This window comes from Ovis aries, chromosome 13 (assembly GCF_016772045.2).
Source record: "Ovis aries strain OAR_USU_Benz2616 breed Rambouillet chromosome 13, ARS-UI_Ramb_v3.0, whole genome shotgun sequence".
Taxonomy (NCBI): domain Eukaryota; kingdom Metazoa; phylum Chordata; class Mammalia; order Artiodactyla; family Bovidae; genus Ovis; species Ovis aries.
In genome coordinates, this window is record NC_056066.1 from 75,213,002 (window position 1) to 75,230,678 (window position 17,677).

Here is a 17,677-nt window from a genome sequence, read left to right on the forward strand (position 1 = left end):
GACCCGCTGGCTTTCCAACACAGTTCCGGGATCCTATCCCATTCTCCCTGGCAGAAACCTCAGCCCTGCTCCTGACAAATGGGGAGCAGAGACCTAGAGCTGCGGGAAAGGAAAGCTACTTGCTTCTCTGTACTTGGGTTGCTCCTGTCTCCTCCTAAACCAGTGAAGTTGCTCAATCGTGTCCGACTCTGCGATCCCAACGACTGTAGCCTACCAGGCTCTTCCATTCATGGAATTTTCCAGGCAAGAGTACTGGAGTAGGTTGCCATTTCATTCTCTTGCTTACTTTTCCCAATTTTCTTTCCTTCCTTCTGAAGCTGAGCTGTAAATTCTTGGAGGGTGCCCCGCCCCACAAGAATCTCTCCCTTCCAGATGGTGCCATTCACAGGGCACAAACCTGTTAGGAATCTTAAGTTCTGTTCTTGCTGCTGAAAAGATGCTTAAGGATAGTTGAATGAATGAAAGGACTTGTCTCTTCACTAGAGGAAGCTCTTTGAAGGTGGGACCACACTAAGCTTCATAAGAGGCATAGAGGCTGCTTCCAGGGAGCCTAGCTTCCTGCCTGCCTCTAGCAGATGCTAACAGTTGTTTGCTGCTGAGGATCCGTCGATTATGCTCTCTAAAAATTATTTCTTCATCTGTGAAATAGAATAATAATGATAAAACACATCTCGGAGTGTCCTTGGGAGGCTCACATGATTGATGTGGGGAAAATCCATGTGAAACACTTAGCTGTGCTTGACTGTGGCAAGGGGCGAATATATGGGTAGTTACAGTTCTATCCCTGTCTCTCCATCTCTATCATCCATCTATCTATTGCTGTATCCCTCTCCTCCCCCTTCTTCTTCCCCTTCTTCTCTGAAGAGCTTGCTGTGTCTACAAATCTGATAAATGGACAAAGAAAGAACGAGAGGGAACTTGCCAGGGGAGTATTCTGGGGGCACCAGCCAAAATTCCATTGTCCCTGTTGTCAGTCTCTATCACAAATGATGACTAATGTGTATGAACCACCAGGTATTGCCTGGCGATGCTCTGTGTGCTCCCCAAATATGTAATTCTATACTCTCTGTGTCCTATGGGGAAAGTACTATTAGATCCCCACTCTGCCCTGTTCAAAGTTCTGACACACAATCCATGAGCTTTATAACACAGGTGGTTGCCAGATAATGATAACGGGACACAAGTGAACCAAACTGTCCTCAATTATCAGAAAGCAAAGACTATCCAAGTGGGAAGGGAAACCCACTCAATAATTTAACACATGTGCACTGATGGCCTTCTGTTATGTTAGAGCTGGGTTGTTGTTGTGAATAGCCAACTTAGAATTAGGCAAAGTGGGCATGATTGCTCCCCTTTTACAGATGTGGAAACAGGGTTTTAGAGAGATGAAGTGATCTACTTGGTGTTAATTGACAGTAGAGATAAAGTCGGTGTTGGAACCAGAACTAGCTGGTTCTAAACCTTCCACCAGACCCTGCCCTTTTGAAGGCATTTCAGTTAGGGGGCCACTGTGAACACAAAAAAACTTGGTCCCTGGCTTCCTAGCACTTATAGTGTAGTAAGGGAGGAAGGCAGGAAGCAAATAGATAATTACACGTGTCATAAGAGTTTTAAGATGCTACAGCAGTGTGAGTTGGAGAGCCATAGTTTTTTTTTTATCTTTTTATTTTAGGTTTTGACCACACCGTGTAGCAAGTGGGATCTCAGTTCCGCAACCAGTGACTGAACCCACACCCCCTGCGTTGGAAGCACAGAGTCCTAGTCGCTAGACCACCAGGGAAGTCATGGTAATGCAATCCCAAGAAAGTGACGTTTAAGCAGAGTTCCTGGTCATTCTGTTTGTCCATCATCAATTCTATCCCAAACAATTTAAGTTACTAGTTTTCTCTTCACCCAGGATCCACAAAAAATAAATTTTATATAGTATCTTAGTATACCTCTCACACTCACATGCACGCAACGAGCTGAAACGATTTTTACAAAATTACACTTGGGCTTACTAGGAGCAATGTGTGCTGGTATTTTCTATTCTATTTTATTTTTTAGAAAGACTGGTTGCCATCTGTTAATTTGGTTCCTGATCCACATTTTGTGGCCCATCCTTTGAAAAACATTTCAGCCAGTCTTGCTAGTCCCATCTCTCCTCCCAGTGATCAGGGTGGAAAGAAGTGAGAGACTAATTCTAGTTAATGAATCATGAAGGATTATTGCTGCAGTGGAGGGGGGTGCTCTGGGGAGGTTATATTCTTATATAACCAGCTCTAGTGGAAGGGAGGGGTGGGGCAGAGAAAGAGAGAGAGAGGGAGAGAGGGGAGGGAAGACTCTAGGAGAGTCACAGGAGGGACACACCGGGCCGTCTGCAGTCCAATGGTTGTGATGGTGCTACAAGAGGGAGCCTTCTTCCTCTCACTCCTGTAAATTGCTGCATGAAGAACCTCTGGTCTGAGACCTGAGCACAGGTGGGTGGTCTTGCTGTTTCACAGACTGCTCCCACCCTCTTTGATCAACAGGGAAGAGACAAGAGCCCCTGAGAGCTGATACTGCAGAGTTGCCCAGTCCTGGACCTGAGATTGGAACCCAGCACTTGAACTCACGTCTAGGATCACCTTGGCATTTCCAGGTGGGCAGTGAGGTGGGGCAGCAGAGTTGTTGGCCTTCTTACCTGGTACCTTTTCTTCCCGGCAGTCATCCCAAGGGTGGTCCTGTGGCAGCCAGCAGAGGGCGTCAGCTGCTGCCAGCTTTCCAGGTCCCTGGACCATTCACCGTCTCCGGCTGGAGACCCCAGGGCTCTCTCCCTCACCTCAGTCAAGGGAAATTAGCACCACCTCGCCCATCTGACTTGCTCTGAAGTCAGAGTAGGAGAAAGGTCAACATTCACATTTGTGACTCTGGGAAAAATCACATAATCCTCTCTGAACCTCAGGCTTCTCATCTGTAGACTTTGCTCATGCCAGAGGGCTCTTGGGATAGAAGACAGAAGGAGGTTCCAGCCCCGTGTTTTCCAGTCTCTAGGCCAAAGAGGAAGAGGCTCCTGAGGTAAAGTGTGGGACTGTCAGGAGAGCTGGAACTGGCCTTTACTCTGCTCCGTCCTTCTGGGCCGAGCACCCAGCAGGGAGCCCGGTGGGTGTCCTGAAAGGAGCTAAGCCTCAGACAAGCGATCTGACAACCTCCTCCTCATCATTTCTGTCCTTCATAAACATCAAACTTGTCTCCACTTTAGGGCCTTTGCACTTGCAGCTTTTCCTGTCTGGAATGTTCTTTCCTTTTGTTTTTGCAGGTCTGTCTCCTGCTTATCCTTCAGGCCTCAAATCAAAAGCTATCTCCTTAGAGAGGCTGTCCCTGGCCACCCCATCTAAGATTGCTGACCACCCTCTTTGTCTCCAGGTGAAATTATCTTGCTAACTTATTACCTTGCTTGTTGCCAGTCTTTCATCTAGGATGTAAGTTTCATAAGGAGCTTCATGTGTCCCTTTTACCACTGGATCACCAGACCTCAGCACAGGGCTTAATATACAGAGTTGTCCAATAAATATTCATTGAGTAAACGTAAGAAATGTTGGACATCTCAGGTGGTGCTAGTGGTAAAGAACTTGCCTGCCAGTGCAGGAGATGTAAGTCATGTGATTGTGACTTAATCCCTGGGTTGGGCAGATCCCCTGGAGGAGGGCAGGGCAACCCAGTATTCTTGCCTAGAGAATCCCATGAACAGAGGAGCCTGGTGGGCTGCAGTCCATAGGGTCACAAAGAGTCAGACACGACAGAAGTAACTTATCACAGCACAGCACACAGCACGTGAGATGTTGGTGAATTCTGTGCATTTGTAAAGCCTGGGCCAGACGCTTCTTTCCATGCGTATCTCACATGGATAGAGGAAAGCTCTGTTAGCTCCCACTGAAAGGAAGGGAAAACAACGTACAGAGAGACTTAGTGATTTGTTCAGTGTCACACAACTACTAACTAAGTGGTGGAGTCTGAACTCTGTTGTTTGTTAGCTGTGCGGCTTTGGGGAAAATAGTTAACCCCTCTGAATCTCAATTTCTTTGCCTCTAAACAAAGATGACAATACCATTGATCTCATACACTTCTGTGAGGTTTAAACCAGATGATGTACATGGGGGTTTTATAGAGTTTGGGGCACATCTGATGGTGTGCTGGAGCCAGCTCATGAGAGTCAGTTGCAGGCATCCATTCCTAGGTCCTCTTCCAGTGACAACATGTGGGTTGCTTGAAATCACATGGTAGGAGTATTTACACCATGGAAATCAGCAAACACTATATATGAGGGCTTTTTTTTTTTTTCTTAAAGAGCCAGTTGTTAAGCATTTACTAGCAAACTCCGCACACCCAGCAAACGCTAGCTATTATTATCTGTAATGCTCTCATTTTTATAGGGGCAAAAGTTCATGTAATACTTGGGAAATTTTTTTAAAATGTGTGGGTGAGTCACTGCCCATGCAAATGACAAGGCAGCTTTGTGAGAGCGGACGTGATGGGGGCTGGGTGTCGGGGAGACTAGCGTGCTCCTCGGGAATGAGGACAAACACCTTTGGGGAGTGGGTGGAAGAGTGGCCGGAGTGCGGCCAGCTCAGTGCAATTGCTGACTCACAGCTGAAAAATACCCCAGAGCTGAGGGCGTAGGGGTGCAGGGGGCAGATGGCAGGATTTCTGTTCTCCATCCTTGTGAAAACCCAACCACTGGGATGTGCCTTTGGATGTCAGTTCCATTAAAGGACGGATCAGAGGTGCTGGCTTGAAGCTCCATCTGTGTGTCCTCCCTCTGTAATGACATGTGACTGCAGGGAACCCGACTCACTGGGCTCGCCTTGAGTCCTGGCATTCAGATAAACACTTTGGTAGCAACATAGAGTGAAAGGGAAAGTAATTTTATTTTTAGTGGAGTTTCTGGAGAAAACCCCAAGGGGAGTAATACACCACAAAAATGTTTTTAATAATCCCCTTTTCTCATCTCTGTGTCTCAGTGTTTCATCCTCCAGGTAGCAACGTTATGAATATTTCCTCTTTCCCTCTTATTTCTAACCTGCCTGCCTCCCATCTGAAAAGTATCCATCTCTAGGGCAAATATGATACACAATCCATTCTTCTTCCTAATAGCCAATCAATCCTCCTTTTCAATGGGGTTTTCAACTGGGTAAAACCTTAACCCGTAGCATTCAGTAGAGCAGAGGAGACCAGAATGGAATAGATAGACTGCACTAGAATAGAACAGAACCAGATATGATTACATGGACTGCGACAGAATAGGACAGGAGAAAAACATCAAAGTGCATTGCACAAGTTAAGACTAAGCGTGGGGTCTTCCCTGGGGGTCCAGGTTTGATCTCTGGTCAGGAAACTAAGATCCTATTTGCTGTGGAGCAACCATGCCCACATGGGGCAAATATAGAGGCTGCGAGCTCTGGAGCCTGCGTGAGATGAATGAGTCCACGTGCCACAACCAAAGACCCTGTATGACACAAGGAAGATGCCGCAACGAAGACCTGACACAGACAAATGAATAAATAATTTTAAAAAACTGTTTTTCATTAAAATTTTATTTTAGTTTGTGTGTGCATGTGTGTGTATGTGTGTGTGTGTGTGTGTGTGTGTGTGTGTGTGTGTGTGTGTGTGTGCAGGCTCAGTTGCTTCAGTCATGTTCAACCGTTTGTGACCCCATGGACTGTAGCCCACCAGGCTCCTCTGTGCATGGGATTCTCCAGGCAAGAATACCGGAGTGGGTTGCCATTCCCTTCTCCAGGGGGTCTTCCCCACCCAGGGATCGAACCCGGGTCTCCTGCATTGCAGGTGGTTTCTTTACCACGGAGCCCCTGGGAAAGCCCGTGTGTGTGTATGTGTATGTGTGTAGTTGCAAAGAGACAGGTATTTTCTGTGTGGGCTGAGGTCAAAAAAGTTTCAAAGTCATTGTTTTGGCATGTCTTCTCAAAGTATAGTTTTTCAGTCTTTGGAAAACCGAAATCTGTTTCCCAGCCTTACAGATTGGATTCCAGTGTGATTGTGGTTCTCTCGCTAGTGGTAAAGAACCCGCCTGCCAATGCAGGAGATGTAAGAGACACGGGTTTAATCCCTGGGTCAGGAAGATCCTCTGGAGGAGGGCATGGCAACCCACTCCAGTACTCTTGCCTGGAGAATCCCATGGACAGAGGAGCCTGCTGGGTCAGAGTCCATGGGGTCGCACAGAATCAGACACCCCTGAGGTGATACAGCATACACGTGCAATTTGTGAGGTGAAAGTAGAGTTGCAGTTTCGTTGCTTCTATTTCTATTGGTAAGCAGTGTCCTGAAAGCCTGATCACCGTGTACAGCCATGCAAGGCAGGGATGCTCAGCCCTTCACCTGGGGATGCATCATTCATGTGGCCCGTGCTATGGACCGCTTCCCCTACAGGTGCGCCTGTGGTAGCCCTGCTGGAGGTGCAGGGATCTCAGTATTAGGGGACTAGTATTTTGGGAGTCGAAAGGCCAAGCCTGGGCATCCATGTTTTTGGGGGCCAAGTCTCCCACATGCAGCCTGGCTCTGGTTACAGAGGCACCTTTCTCATCTGTCTACACAGCTAAGAGAGTGCATCCTGAGATCCAGCAGTTTGAACCCTGCTTCCTGATTTCTTACCTTCCTGATTTATCCCAGAGCCAAGTTCCTTGGTTAAGGCAGCTCTGGACCCTCATTCCTGGACGTCCTTTCCTCTAGTACTTCCAACCTTTCATAAGGACTCATTCCCTGTGTTAAATATCTCCTGGCTTAAAATATCTAAGGAATTTTCTTTAATCTGTAATCAAACCCTAACTGAGAGGGCACCCAGTTCAGGTCACATTAGTCCTTTTCAAATTAGATCAAATTAGTTTCATATTTCTTTTTTTTTTTCCAAACTTCAAACTTTTTATTTTGTATTAGGGTATCAGTTCAATTCAGTCACTCAGTTACATCTGACTCTTTGCGACCCCATGGACTGAAGCACACCAGGCCTCCCTGTCCATCACCAACTCCCAGAGTACACTCAAATTCAGGTCCATCGAGTTGGTGATGCCATCCAACCATCTCTTCCTCTGTGGTCACCTTCTCCTCCTGCCTTCACTCTCTCCCAGCATCAGGGTCTTTTCCAATGAGTCAGTTCTTCACATCAGGTGGCCAAAGTATTGGAGTTTCAGCCTCAGCATCAGTCCTTCCAATGAATATTCAGGACTGATTTATTTTACGATTGACTGGTTTGATCTCCTTGCAGTCCAAGAAACACTCAAGAGTCTTCTCCAACACCACAGTTCAAAACATCAGTTCTTCAAAGTACTTAGCTTTCTTTATGGTCCAACTCTCACATCCATACATGACTACTGGAAAAACCATAGCTTTGACTAGACAGACCTTTGTTGGCAAAGTAATGTCTCTCTCTGCTTTTTAATATGCTGTCTAGGTTGGTCATAGCTTTTCTTCGAAGGAACAAGCGTCTTTTAATTTCATGGCTGCAGTCATCATCTGCAGTGATTTTGGAGCCCAAGAAAATAAAGTCTCTCACTGTTTCCATTGTTTTCCCATCTATTTGCCATGAGGGGATACCATGATCTTAGTTTTTTGAATGTTGAGTTTTAAGCCAGCCTTGAAGTCAGGCGTATACATGTAACCACACCCCACTCCCATCCAGGTTGGCACATAACACTGAATAGAGTTCCATGTGCTATACAGTAGGTTCTAGTTGGTTATCCATTTTGAATACAGGAGTGTGTACGTGACCTTATCTACCCATTACTCAGATTGCACACAAAGGAAGACCTAGAAACTGACTCAGAAGCAAGAAAACTTTTTTTTAGATGTTTAGGAGTGATGATGAACAGTTTGCATCTCCTATTTTGTTTTTTAAATCTGTTGTTATAAACAACAGCAAAAGACAACTCATGGCTTTATTTTATGGTACTTAATCAGGATGTGGGCTGCTGTCTATGGGGTCACAAAGAGTCGGACATGACTGAAGCGACTTAGCAGCAGCAGCAGCAGATCCGCTCTAGCCAGAATCTGGAGGGGAGTGGAGGGCATCAGGGGAGAGAGGAGTGCTTGGCTCTGGGGACCCCACAGCCCCACTTTCTCCTACTCTGCCAGCCTGGGACGACAGGCTGCCCACACTCCTTGGCTCACGGCCCCTCCCTCACAACAAAATCACCCAAACCTCTGCTCTGGCCATCATATCCCCTCTTCCCGACTCTGTCCTTCCTTCTCCCTCTTGTGATGACATTGCCCTCCCCAGCACACATTATATTTCAGGATAATCTCCCCATTTCAAGACACTTGACAGTCACATCTGCAAAACCCCTTTGGCCATGTCAGGTAACATACTCACAGGTTTTGAGGATTAGGGCGTGGACCGCTTTGGGGGGCGTTATTCTGTCCACCACATGCTTGGTCCTGAGGGAGCTGGCCTTGGCACGCAAAGCTGATGGCTGGAGTCTGATGCGATTCTCCCAAACATACTGGCTGTTCAAGTGGAGACACTTGGCTTGGGATGTGCTCTTACCGCTTAGCATCTTCCCGTTTGGCCACAAACTCAGCCTGCTTCCAGTGCCTGACCACCCCCTCCTTCAAGCCCCAGATCTTCAGGAAGGAGCTGAGACCAGAGAGAATGCAATTCTACCTCCTGGGACTTCCCTGGTGGTCCAGTGGCTAAGAGTCCGAGCTCCCAAGGTGGGTGGCCAGGCTTCAATCCCTGCAGGGAACTAGCTCCCACATACCTCAACTAAAGATCCCACGTGCAGCTAAGACCCAGTGCAGCCAAATAAGTGAACAAGCAAGTATTTTAAAACATTCTACCACCAGGTATCTGGCTGTGTACATAATCATTACTGAGCCCTTGCTCGGCTTCTGCTTGAGATGCTAGGAAAACTGTGGAAGACCAGACAGATAGCATGGAGTTTGCATGCTCGTGGGCATGTCATGAAACACACCTTCAAGTAAACAAACAAACAAAAGGAGAGAGCTAAATATACAAATGCATACGTAAGACAATAAAGGATATTGGTAGAATTATGTATAAAGATGATGGAACAATTTAATATGAAAGAGCAGGGGTCAGCAACCATTTTATTTAAAGAGCCAGGTGATAAATATTTCAGATTTCCTACACCATGTCTGAACTACTCATATTTCCCATCACAGCAAAGGAAGTCAGAGACTACTTAAATAAGTGTATCAAAAGTCCAATAAAACCTATTCATGGAAACAAACCTGATCTGGCCCACAGATTGGAGCTTGCTGACTCCTGCGATAGAGGAGGACTAGGTGGGATGGGACAATTTTAGGTAGAGTAGTCAGGGAAGTCTTCTCTGAGGAGGTGATACTTAAGCTAATGTCCCAGTGATGCAAAGAAGCTGGCCTTGATTGAAGCAAGAGTGTTCTAGGATGTGGGAATAGCAAGAATATCACCTTGAGGTGCAAACCAGCCTCTGGGGAGCTTAAGTCCATGCAAGCGAGGGAGAGGCTGACTCGGTCAAGAATTTGTAACACAGGCAGGAAAGAGATCTCAAAGGGATAACTTAGGAGAGTTTAATGAAGACACAGAGGTGGGGACTTGGTGAAGGGAAGGATGGGGACACCGCCAAAGACCTGTACCTGGTAGATTGGTACCTCTGGAAATGCAGCAGGGATTGCAGCCACGGGGCAGGGGTCACGCAGAGCAGGAACACGGGCCTCTGCCAGGAGGTCTCCCAGACTAACATCCTGACCTCTCTCCCCGCTCCCACGTTAGACCTCCTGCCAGCGCATACTGTTGGCTGAGCCCAACCAGAGGTCAGAGGTCAAGGGAGTGACAGAATCACTAAAGGTCAGATGCCTGGGAAAGAGAGCAGTGAGAGAAGGGCAGAAAATGACCTAGAGGGAAAGACAGGGAGTACCAAGCCCACAGGGTAAGGAGCTGCAACAGTATCATAATTTCGATAGGGATGAAGTGGCCATAAACTACAACTACCCATCAATTTGAATTTCAGATAAACAACAAATATGGGTCTCATGTAAGTATCTTCAGGATGTACTTATACAAAACCTGTATTGGTGTTTATCTGAAACTCAAATTGAACCAGGTATCATGTACATTTATTATTATTTTTTAAATTTTTATTTTTACTTTATTTTACTTTACATTACTGTATTGGTTTTGCCATACATTGACATGAATCCACCACGGGTGTACATGCGATCCCAAACATGAACATTTATTTGCAAAACTTGGCAACCCTAGTTTGGAAACCCCTGAAGGAACTGGAAGGAAAGGAATAACAATCTAATTTAGAATTTAATAAATAAAATATATTTATAAAACCGAGAAAATTTTAATGACTATAAATAAGTCTAGAGGATTCAGGAACACATAGATAAGTTCCAGGGAGAATTTCAGACACAATGAGGGTGCAAAGTCTCCAGCTACGGGGGACAGCAGCCAACGCAGTGGGCAGCCTGGACGGAAGCCCCCCGACTTGCCCAGAGGAAGCCTGTCTGCACCATGTATCATCCTTTTCTGTTTATCCAGGCCTTTGCTGCCCACCGTCTCACCCCATCCTTACTATGTTTCCATGAGCAAAGGAGGTCACATTAATTGTTGTTGCTGCTGCTGCTAAGTCGCTTCAGACGTGTCCGACTCTGTGTGACCCCATAGATGGCAGCCCACCAGGCTCCCCCGTCCCTGGGATTCTCCAGGCAAGAACACTGGAGTGGGTTGCCATTTCCTTCTCCAATGCATGAAAGTGAAAAGTGAAAGTGAAGTCACTGAGTCATGTCCAACTCTCAGCGACCTCATGGACTGCAGCCCACCAGGCTCCCCCGTCCCTGGGATTCTCCAGGCAAGAACACTGGAGTGGGTTGCCGTTTCCTTCTCCAATGCATGAAAGTAAAAAGTGAAAGTGAAGTCACTGAGTCATGTCCAGCTCTCAGCGACCTCATGGACTGCAGCCTACCAGGCTCCTCCGTCCATGGGATTTTCCAGGCGAGTACTGGAGTGGGGTGCCATTATGCAGTCCTTATTCAGATACAGAAACCAAAGCTCAGAGATGGGAAGCAATCTACCCAAGGTTACACAGGGAGGCAGAAGAGGTACCAAGGTTACAACTCAGGTCTGGGCGACGCCAAAGCTCTTTCCCCTCAGTCTCACTGCTCCGTGTCCTTCTAGGCATCCCGCAGGTCTGTCTACCTGTGCTGGGCGCTTGCTGCCAGCCTAGGGGTCAGGAGCAGGAGGAAGCATCTTGCGGCTGTGCTGGCTGGCCTCGGTGCCTGTCATATCTTCGCTGGAGGCGGGCATGAAGGTGGCGGACCCTTCTGGCCTCCTGGGTCCTGAAGAAGGAGGCAGCGATGCTGTGCCGCAAGCGGCGGGCATAGGTCTCCAGGAGGACCGTGGAGCAAGCCACGAGCTGCAGGGCACCTGCAGCCAGGAGTGCGGCCGTGTGCGGGCGCTGGGCGGGCAGCAGCGGGCAGCCAGGGGCAGTGAAGCGCAGCTCCCACTGGAAAGAGTTGTGGGCAGAGAGGTAAGGGTTCTCTGGAGGCGGCTGGTTGAAGAGGAAGGGGATGAAGCCCAGGACGGTGTACTTAGCCTTCAGAAAGGAGGGAAAGGTCAAGTCAGCAGACACCCCGGCCATTCCCTCCCCGACAAACAGATGCTTCTGGGGCTGGACGGGTCCAACTTTCCCTGCCTGCGTGTCTGCAAACTGGGCGCAGAAGTAACTCCTACTTCCTGGGCTTGAGGAGGGCCCAATGAGATCAGGAATCAGAAACAAGCTTTTTGCCCAATGAAAAGCACCAGACAAATGCTATTTTATTATTATTATTATTCTCTTTGCAGAGAATGCTTTAGAGAAAGCCAATTCATGCCTATGGGCATTTTTCTCTCCTTTGAGCCTTTAGTGCATACTTCAGACATTCTAATCCATCAAATAAACACAGTTGTATGAGGTTGATTCTATCAAGAGCCTCATTTAAAAGATGGGAACCTAAGGTCACACTGAGAGCTACATGCAACCCACCGAGGGATCAGTCCCAGCCAGAGTGGGTCCCAATGTCCTGCTTCTATTACTACGTATGTGTATGCTCAGTCATATCTGATTCTTGAGTGACCCCATGGACTGTAGACCACCAGGGTCCTCTGTCCATGGAATTTTCCAGGCAAGAATACTGGAGTGGGTTGCCATGCCCTCCTCCAGGGGATCTTCCCGACCCAGGGATCAAACTTACATCTCTTATGTTTCCTGCATTGGCAGGTGGGTTCTTACCACTAGCACCGCCTGGGAAGCCCATACAGAATAAGTATTCAATAAATATTAACTACTAATATTATTAGCTCAGAGTCTGATACTTTGGCATGTTTTACACAGTGGATTTCTGTGCGAGATCTCACCATTAAAAAGAAGATTTGTGGCCAAAGAAGATTAAAAATCACAAAACTAGATGAGATAGTAAATTTTTCCAATAGTAAATAGATGGTATTTTATATATCACTATTAAAATAGTAAATATTTCAGGCTTGGTAGGTCATACAATCCCTCTTGCAAATATTCAGCTTCATAGAACAGGCATAGACAATACATGGACATGGCTAATTTGAGTCCAATAAAACTCAATTTACAAACACAGCAAGCTGGCAGAATTGGCCTGTGGCTCTTGTTGGTGGACTCCTGATCTTGACCATTGGTAAGGTCACCTCTAGTCTATTATCTATAGATGTGAGCTATTAATAACAGCCACTATTTATTAAACATCTCCTATGTGGCATGGAGCCTACTAGATACTTCTAGAGACTACCACGTTTTAAGGCTCATGGTCATCTTGTAGGAGGATTGATCCAGTTTGTACACATGAGAAAAATGAGGCTGGGACATGCTGTCACACGTGAAGAGTGACTTTGGGGGGCAAGTTATTGTAAATGTCTCTGGGTATCAGTATCCAGAGTGATAAGGGGTGAAAACAGAACCCACTGCCTTAGTCTGTCCTGAGAATTAAATGCGTTTATCTGCCAAAGCCTCTGGATCTCATGCTTATCCAAGGACGAAGACTTGCAGGCAAGTAAAACTCCATTATGAGTCAAGGGTTTAACAAACCCTATCCTTTCCCTTAGGCTTCCCTGATGGCTCAGACTGTAAAGAGTCTGTCTGCAATGCAGGAGATGCAGGTTCGATCCCTGGGTCAGGAAGATCCCCTGGAGAAGGAAATGGCAACCCACCCCAGTATTCTTGCCTGGAGAATCCCATGGACAGAGGAGCCTGGTGGGCTACAGTCCACAGGGTTGCAAACAGTCTGACACGACTGAACGACTAAACAATAGCAGCAATCCTTTGCCTCAAGGAAATGACTCTGTTTACACCTTCCGGGCACAGCACTTACATCGTACTTGATGGTGAGCGTGACGGGCACAGCGGGCAGCTCCCGAGCCCAGCCCACGGCTGCCTGCGCCAGGAGGAAGGCCACGTGGTCCAGGGCCACCGTCACCGCCATGGCCAGCAGGAGCAGGGTGAACAGCCCCAGCCTCACCAGACAGCTCAGCAGTTCCGCCTGGGACAGCCTCGGCCGGGCTGCCCAGAGCAGCCAGGCTGGAGGGGAGGCCGTCAGGTGGGTGGCCCCGACTTCTGCCAGCCGCTGAGTCAGCTGCCGGGTGGCATAGATGTTATCAAACCGCAGGTCGGTCAGGTAGCAGTGGAGGTACCAGGCTGAGTCCAACAGGAGGCCCAGCATAAAGAGCCCAGTGACCACCCTCTGGGTCCCCAGTGCTACCACCCGGGCCGAGGACTCCAGGCTAGAGAAGTCCTCCAGGACCTGCTGGGTGACCCTGAGCACATGGAGCCGGAAAGCGGCGGCACTGTCACCCTGGGCCTGGAGCGTCAGGCCTTGGCTGCCCGCCTGGCCGTCAGGGCCCAGGGCCTGGGATCCTGTCTGCAGCCAGTGAGTGGTGTTGAGCAGACTCTCCAAGGAGCCCTCCGTGACGCACCTCAGCACCTGCCCAGCGGCACGCAGGTTGGCCAGGACATTGGGCACCACGGCGACGGTCAGGGTGGCGGTGCTCCAGGACAGAAGAAGCCGGCGCCCTTGCTCTGTGCCGAGCGTGGGCACACTGAGCGCAAACAGGCAGCGGGCGGGGGGCACCAGGACCAGCCCCAGGAAGGCCAGGAGGCCGCAGACAGTGGCCACTACGGCCGAGGGCCTGAGAGGATAAAGCAGCGAGGACGCCAGCCAGCAGTAGGTCAGACTCGCGGCAGCAAGGGCCAGGGCACCACACAGGAGGACCTGGGTCAGCAGCTGGCCACAGCTGGCTGGGATGGGCTTTGAGTAGGCAATCCAGGTGGCCTGCAGCAGGGCAAGGGCCTTGCGGAGCCCCAGGTACCAGTATCTCCACCTGCACAAAAGTAAATCGGGGGAACCTCTATCAGGAGGGTTGGAGGGTTGCCTGTTTGCCCAGGGGTCCTGTCCTAAAAACTCTTCAACTGTTAACAGGCTCCATCCTCTTAGCTATACAGGTGGGCACAGCTCCCAATTGGTGGGCCAATCAGAGTAACCCATCCCAAACCCACATGACCCAAGCTGAGCCAATCAGAGCCTTCCCAGGACTATTCTCACTGAGTTAGGAGGAAAAGAACCCAGATTACTGAGGATGTGTGTCTGGGCTGTTTATGTCTTGTGAGGGCAACCGGTACAGGGGACTGAAAGAGTCATGGAGAGAGAAGCACAGATGGAAGAGAAAATGCACAAGAGAGAAATAGGGAGAGGTGCTGGGTGTGTTAGTCACTGTCGTGTCCAGTTCTTTGCAACCTCATGGAGTATATAGCCCCACCAGGCTCCTCTGTCTATGGAATTCTCCAGGCAAGAATACTGAAGTGGGGAGCCATTCACTTCTCCAGGGGATCTTCCTGACTAGGGGATCGAACCCAGGTCTCCCACATTGCAGGCAGATTCTTTACCATCTGAGCCATCAAGGGAGTCCCAGGGAGGGGTGCTATTTCACTTGACTTCATAGTTTTGGTCAGCTCACTGTGTGACCCCGGACATTCCTTCTTTATAGACCTCTGTCTCCTCTATAATTTAGGGGATGGAGAGAGTGGACCAGCTGATCTGAGGAAAATTTCTCCTCTATTATACTCTTATTTATTCATTTGACAAACATTTGTTAAGCAGTTGTGCTAGTCATTGGAGAAGCAGGAATGAATAAAACAGAGGAGAATTTCTGACCTCATAGAGCTTCCTTTGAAGCGTGACAGCAGAGGAATAGTAAGGAGAGCTGGGTTCTGGATATGTTTTGTTGGAAAAACCAACATGACTGGCAGACTGATTGATTGGCTGTGGGTGGGAGAGAGAGAACAGAGTCAGCATGACAGGGAGGTTTTGTGCCTGACCAGCTGAAAGCCCTGAGGTGATGTTTCCTGAGATGGGAAACCTGTGGTTGAAACAGGCTTGAGTGGAGGGGGCAGAGGGGAAACTGAGACGCCGGTTCAGCCATTTGGCAGAACTGCCGTGTGTGATTAAAAACACAGTCTGGAATTCAGAGAAGAGATCAGGCAGGAGATAGAAAGTTGGGAGTCATGGACTGATAGATGGTCTTTAAAGATGGGGAAGATGAAATTCTTTAAGACCCTGTGTAGCCAGGAAGGAGAGAGCTCCAAGGACAGACCATCATGGCACTCCAGAGTTCATGGGCTGGGAGGTGAGGAGGGGATTGGGAGTGAAGGAGACTGAGAACCAGGCCAAGTGGGGCTTGGGAAGCCAGGTCAATGAAGTGTTTCAAGAAGAAGAGAGTGATCCAATGTGCCAAGTGCTGCTGGTGGGTCAAGAAAGATGAGGGCTGAGCAATGACCATTGGATTTAGCCACCTGGAGGTCACTGGTGATGTGGACAAGGGCAGCTTGGAGGCATGTTGGGCCAAAACCTAGCTAGAGTGGACTCATGGGAGACTGGACAGAGAAGAACGTGAGACATAAGTGTAGACAGCAGTTCCAGGTCATTTGTGCAGTAACGGTGCTGAGAAATTGTATAGTAGCTGATGTGGGAAATGGGACCAAGTTCATTTAAGTTAGAAAAAGTCTAGCATGTTGGTAGATGGAGGATCCAATCAAGAGTGGAGACAGTGATGAAGGGGCGGATCCCTGGAGTAATATCCTTCAGTGGGTGGCAGGGCATGGAAGCTAGGGCTGGTCTTAGAAAGGAGCAGGGGACTTTCATCCTAAGTAGTAGGTAGGATGGCAGAGAAAATGGGTACAGGTGATGATGAATGGACAGGCAAGGCGTAGGTGCATATGTATCAGCATCATCCGATCCACACAGAACAGAGCAATAGTTAAGTGTGTGACCTCCAGACTGCTTGGGTTCAAATCCCCACTTCACCACTCACCATCTGTGTGACCTTGGGCAAGTTTCTTTCTACCAGCCTCAGTTTTCTCATCTGTAAAATGGTACAACAGAAGTGGTACCTCACAGGGTCGTTTTGTGTCTGGCACATAGCAAGTACCACGTCAGCCATGATCTATCATGAGAGCATCAATTTCACCAATATAGGGACTTGGTCTCTCTTGATCACTGATATATGCCAAGTACCCAGAATAGTGTCTGATGTATAGTGGGTGCTCCGTAAATATTTGTAGGCTGTTACATGTTTGTTTCTGTTTGTTCAGGGTAGCAGGAAGCCAGATCAGCATTGACGGTGAGAATGCTGGAAGAGATGATGGAAATTTGAAGATGGACAAGAAGGTGTAAAATATTTGTCCAGGAGAGTCAGTGAGTAAATGAACTAGGGAAGTTATATACATGCTGGGCAGCGTTGAGGACCCACTTGAGGATAGGGATGATGAATTACGGTCTTCCCAGCCCCTGATGGCATTTTAATTTGGAACTAAGCTTTCTATTGTATAATTCATATTCAGAACATGATAGCTGTTAAAATGATAGCTAATCATTTAAATGATATTGGAATGGAAAACCAGTTCTAAGTCATATTGTGTACCATGGTGCATTGAATGTTGTAAAGGATAAGGAGTCAGTTGCCATTCACTGGGTGTTTACTCTGAGCCAAGCACGATGGCAAGCAGTAAGTGTGCATTTTCTCATTTAGCTCTCACAACGGTCTCACAGACATTATTATTACTCCCATTTCACAGCTTAGGAAAGTGAGACTTAAAGAGGTGAAGATTTCCCCGAGGTCACACTACCGGGGAACAGCAGAGCTTGCGACCTAGGCTCATACCCATCAGGCTTGTTGACTGTGTTCTTGCCTGTGGCCCCCAGTGTCCAAAGTCCCCAGACCTACCTGGTCCTGATGAGGTGTTCAAGTGTCCCCCTGGGGGGCCTCATGCTTCCTGAACAGCAGCAGATGTGGGCAGGCGGGCTCAGGCAGCGATGGCAGGTGGAGGGGAAGTGGGGGGAATTGCGTCCTCCAGGACTTGGGAAATCCTGTCACTTCTGCTTTTCTGCCCTTAATCAAGTGCTCCTGATGGCCTTGTCCCGCCCTGCTTGGGTCCACCTCCCAGGGGGTTGGGCAAGCTGCCTCATCCTCTTCTGGCCGGCAGGAGCTGCTGGAAGGTATGGGAGGAGGGAAATGGTCTTTTACAAGCAACACTACTAAACCTGATAGCAGGAAGGTAGAATTAGTCCCATTTCACAGAAGAGGAAACTGAGGCTCAGGGGAGCAATGCAGCTCATTGGTGGTGGTATTGGGGATAGACCTCAG

At 48.4% G+C, this 17,677-nt stretch overlaps 1 protein-coding gene across 2 annotated transcripts; it reads right to left on the bottom strand.

Moving 5' to 3' along the window:
* Positions 1-10,177: 10,177 nt before the first annotated feature.
* OCSTAMP (osteoclast stimulatory transmembrane protein) lies at positions 10,178-17,537 on the bottom strand. Of its 2 annotated transcripts, none has more exons than XM_042230224.2 (3): positions 17,258-17,537; positions 13,354-14,359; positions 10,178-11,525 (listed from the first exon to the last, which is right to left on the bottom strand). In XM_042230224.2, the coding sequence occupies exons 1-3, from the start codon at positions 17,299-17,301 to the stop codon at positions 11,205-11,207; spliced, it is 1,371 nt and encodes a 456-aa protein (XP_042086158.1). In that variant the 5' UTR covers positions 17,302-17,537; the 3' UTR covers positions 10,178-11,204. The 2 variants fall into 2 exon arrangements, with proteins under 2 accessions (XP_042086158.1, XP_042086157.1); XM_042230223.2 differs by having other exon boundaries at positions 10,178-11,570; positions 17,258-17,529.
* Between the last annotated feature and the right edge of the window lie 140 nt (positions 17,538-17,677).